The 3875-nt window shown below is 41.8% G+C and overlaps 1 protein-coding gene across 1 annotated transcript in view; it reads right to left on the bottom strand.

The window, feature by feature from the left end:
• Window positions 1–3006: 3006 nt before the first annotated feature.
• AKAP4 (A-kinase anchoring protein 4) overlaps window positions 3007–3875 on the bottom strand; it is an 8753-nt gene continuing 7884 nt past the window's right edge. Inside the window, exon 5 of the mRNA XM_007957878.2 lies at window positions 3007–3162. Coding sequence (XP_007956069.1) covers window positions 3007–3162 — 156 coding nt within the window. The remainder of the gene's footprint in view (window positions 3163–3875) is intronic.

Genomic DNA, 3875 nt, shown 5'->3' with positions numbered 1-3875 from the left:
TACTTGTTCCTTATGTTTCTTCTTTCATTGTTGAAACTATCTTAAATTAGAATTTTAACAGGAGAATTCTTGTCTGGTGCCTTTTTTAAGAAGAATTAATCTAATATTATCCTTTGTTTGAAAGATGTACTGTTATGTTAAGCAAGAAAGAAAACACTGCAATATCCCCCTCTTGCAATTTTTAAATGTTTAAACTGAAACTTTCCTTTCTCCTTTTGTTTTCTTTGCTTCAAATTTTATTTCCCCTTTTCTAAACTTGTTTGGTTATTTGTTTCCTTACAAAGTTCTTTAGGCAGGCATGTAATTCATTGTTTCTTTTTGTATGTAAATAGCCTTTAGAGCAGTGCATTCTTTAAATACTGCCTTGGCGATATCCCATAAAGTATTTCACCCATAAAATCAGTATTACTAATTTTTCCTCTTTGCCTTATGGTTCAGAATGCCACTGTACCTGATCCTTTATATTAAACTTTAAGGTATTTTGTTCTTCATGGATTATTTTAATTGATTTTGATTTTCTAAAATCCCACATTCAATTTTTATTGTTATTACAGAATTTTTTCAGCATCTTCTTAAATTTTGCACCCAAGGCAAGTGCTTCTCTTCCCTCACTTAACTCTCCCTAATTCTGGCTTTGCAGTAACCTCCCATACAAGTTATGCTCACAAGTTTCTTTTGAAATGGAGGCCTTATGTTCAGAGACTAAAACTATCAGGAAATATCAAACCAATTGCACCTCCTGCCAGGTGATAATCACATTTTCTTTCTCTACTCCTTTCATCCCTTTCTTGCTGCGTCCTGCTCTCTCAACTTAGTAGAAGTCCTTGTCCATTGCTATTAAAATGCCTGCGTTTGCTTCTCCATTTAGAGAGGTGAAAGACCAGGGCCTTACCCTCCAGGAATAAACCTCAACAGCTATTGAGCTCCTCCAGACCCTTGTCAGAGCCCCTCGTGGCCCAAAGCATTCCTTTCTCTGCTGGAGTCTGTCAGCTCTGGCAAAAATCAAGTTTCCTCACCCCAAACTTACCTCATTCACACAAGTTTCCCTGAGAAAATATGGAAAAGAAACTTGTTCTTGGACTCCTCAAATGTCAGAACTGGAAGGGCCCTTAGAGGCCATTTTTCCCCAACCCTCCTCATTTAACAGAACATATAACTTCCTTTGCTCTATTTCCACATTCCAAAGAATCCCCAAGGCTGTCTTATAATAAAAATCAGGAGCAAGGCAAGAGCCAAGTTAATCAAGAAAGTAAACACTACGGGACCCAGCTGTGCTCAAGGAGGCCTGAATCATCAGAAATGCAGCCCTGGCCTCAGGATTTGTATATTGAAGATTTTCTTCAAGGACAAAGAAAAGGATCTGTGGTGACTCAACTCCAAAGCTTTCCATGGGGTGGGGTGCAATTGAAAAAGTTTGACAAACTTCCATCCAGGCTGAGGAGTTTAGAAAGCCCTGTTTTGAAGGAATATGCCTTTACTTTTCTGTATCTAACTGGTCCAAGTACTGTTGAGAAGTTGGTAAAGTTACCTTAGTGCCTCTTACCTCCCCTAAAAGATGCCTGTCTTGGTCATATACTTAGAAGATCTTTCTTTCAGTTCTGAAATGAGAGCCCTTGCAAATGTGATAGATGGGCTTTGAGAGGTACAGTTTCCTTCAGATATCTACATTTATAACAAGATTCACCCTGTTCAGTTTGGCCTCTAAACAGCATGAGGGTAATTTTAAACTATATTTACTGATGAACAGGCTCAAGACTTAGGTGACTGGCTAAGGCCATGCATCTAGTAAGAGGCAAAGCTTTGATATTAGAATCCAGAAGGATGGCACCATCTTATGTTTGCCACAGCACCTAAGCCACAGTGCCTCAAAGGTGCCAGGGCATAGAGCGTACCAGGTCTGTAGCACACAGGCTAACAGAGGACCACTTGGTTGAACCCAGTCTTGACCTGATTTGCAATGAATTCTAGCATCCTGGCTGACTTCTGGGAAGCATACAACAAATCTGGGAACTTAGTGCTAGTCCCAAAGTTCACTAGGTAAACAAATCCAAAGGGGACATTAGGACTCACATAGAAGGCTTCAAAGAATTCACCATCCTGTAGCTTTATGTAGGAGCTCTGGTGGCGTAGTGCTTAAGGCATTTGACTGCTAACTAGAAGGTTGACAATTCATACCCACCAGTCACTCCTCAGAAGGAAGGTTGGGCAATCTACTTCCATAGTGATATCGCCTTGGAAACCCAAGAAGGGGTTGCTATGAGTCAGATCCGACTCCACAGCAGTGAATTTGGTTTGGTTTTTGGTAGTTTTATGTTGTCAGAATTTTTTTTTCCCAGACTGGTGGAAGACAAAGAAATCTCATCAGTTGAAGGAAATGACTTATAAGGAAGCTTTGTTCAGACATGGGGGAGGGTCAGATCCTATCATAGTTCTGGGTAGTATTGAGCAATGTGCAGTGAACACTGGGAATGTATGTGCAAGTGGGGAGCAATGTTCATGGGTAATACAGATTTTTCTATTTGTTTTTGCTCTAAATTAGCCCGTCTGCATAATCTTCTAACAAAGATTAACAAAGCTGCATCCTTGGGATTAGAAAGGGTATTATCAAGTTAGGTGTGCAATTTTTGGAGAAACAAGGAGGTCACAGGGACAAAACACTAAACAGTCTGTGAATTACCTAGGGATTTGGACATGGGTTACATGCACAGAAAATAACCCAGGGTGAAATCTGGACACAAGTCCAGTACTGTATCACCAGTCTTGGGAATTGAACCCATTCCTTGCCTCAGATAAATCAGATTAAGAAAACACTGACAATTTTTTTTTTTTATTCATGTTTTGCCCAGCTTTTCAAACACCTGGTATTTGCACAGTGCAGCAGCTCAGATGCATTTGGAAATACAGTCACATAGCGTGCGTACACTGGCCTGATGGTGAGGGTGCTCCAGCTGGAAGGGAATGCTGCTGGCGGGAGTATGATGGGGAGGAGTTGAAGGAGTTGTTAGCTCACAGGTTAGTGAGAAGCCAGTCTAACAGTTGTTTCTTAGCCATGTTCCCCACGGCATCGTCCAGTTGTCGTTCCTTGACAAACTTCATGACTTCTTGAAGAAGATCTCCTACGCTGTACCCCTTCTCTGCTGCCTTAGCAGAAACTTCAGGAAGCTGTGGAGGGAGCAGAGCCAGCTTGAGTCACCTGATGGTTTTGGAGAAGGGATCTATCTGGACAAAGTGAATTAACCCTCCAACCCCCTTGAGTCTATGATTAGAGTCAAGAGTATCACAGACCCAGGACTTGAGGCTGCTGACATGGCTTTCCTTTTTCCTTGACCCTCCTCAAAGACATAGGTCAAAATGCCATTTTTGAGCTTCAAAAACAAATTTGTGTGTGTGTGTGTGTGTGAGAGAGAGAGAGAGAGAGGGAGAGAGAGAAAGGGAGAGAAATGTGCATGTGTGAATGCTGCCCCCCCCATGGGCTATGGAGAGCAGGACCACAACTAGGGTGAGGTGAGTGAAGTACCTAGGGCTTTCTTAAATTTTATGCCCTAGGTGCCTCATCTGCTTCACCATAGTCCCTGACTTGCTAAGGAGTCTGTGACAATGATCCCTGGAGACAGCCAGAGCAGTGAGCACTGAGGTACCCAGTTAGGGTACTTTGAGAGCTTTGATCTATACATCTGAAAGTGAAAGAGAGAAGGAAGGAAGAAGAAAAAGCACAGGGTACAGTGCATGGCTTCTCTTTTGCAAATCTCCTACCTTACTAGAAAACTCAAAGTAGAAAGAAAGTAGCAATTACCTTTTTCCTAGTTGTGACATAAGCAGCTCTGATGGCATAATGCCTAAGGCATTTGACTGCTAACCAGAAGGTTGGCAGTTCA

This window comes from Orycteropus afer, unplaced genomic scaffold, assembly GCF_000298275.1.
Source record: "Orycteropus afer afer isolate SDZICR_OR568_19922 unplaced genomic scaffold, OryAfe1.0 scaffold00817, whole genome shotgun sequence".
Classification (NCBI taxonomy): Eukaryota; Metazoa; Chordata; class Mammalia; order Tubulidentata; family Orycteropodidae; genus Orycteropus; species Orycteropus afer.
Note: the sequence above shows the minus strand (reverse complement) of the source record. Positions and strands in the feature narration are given on the sequence as shown.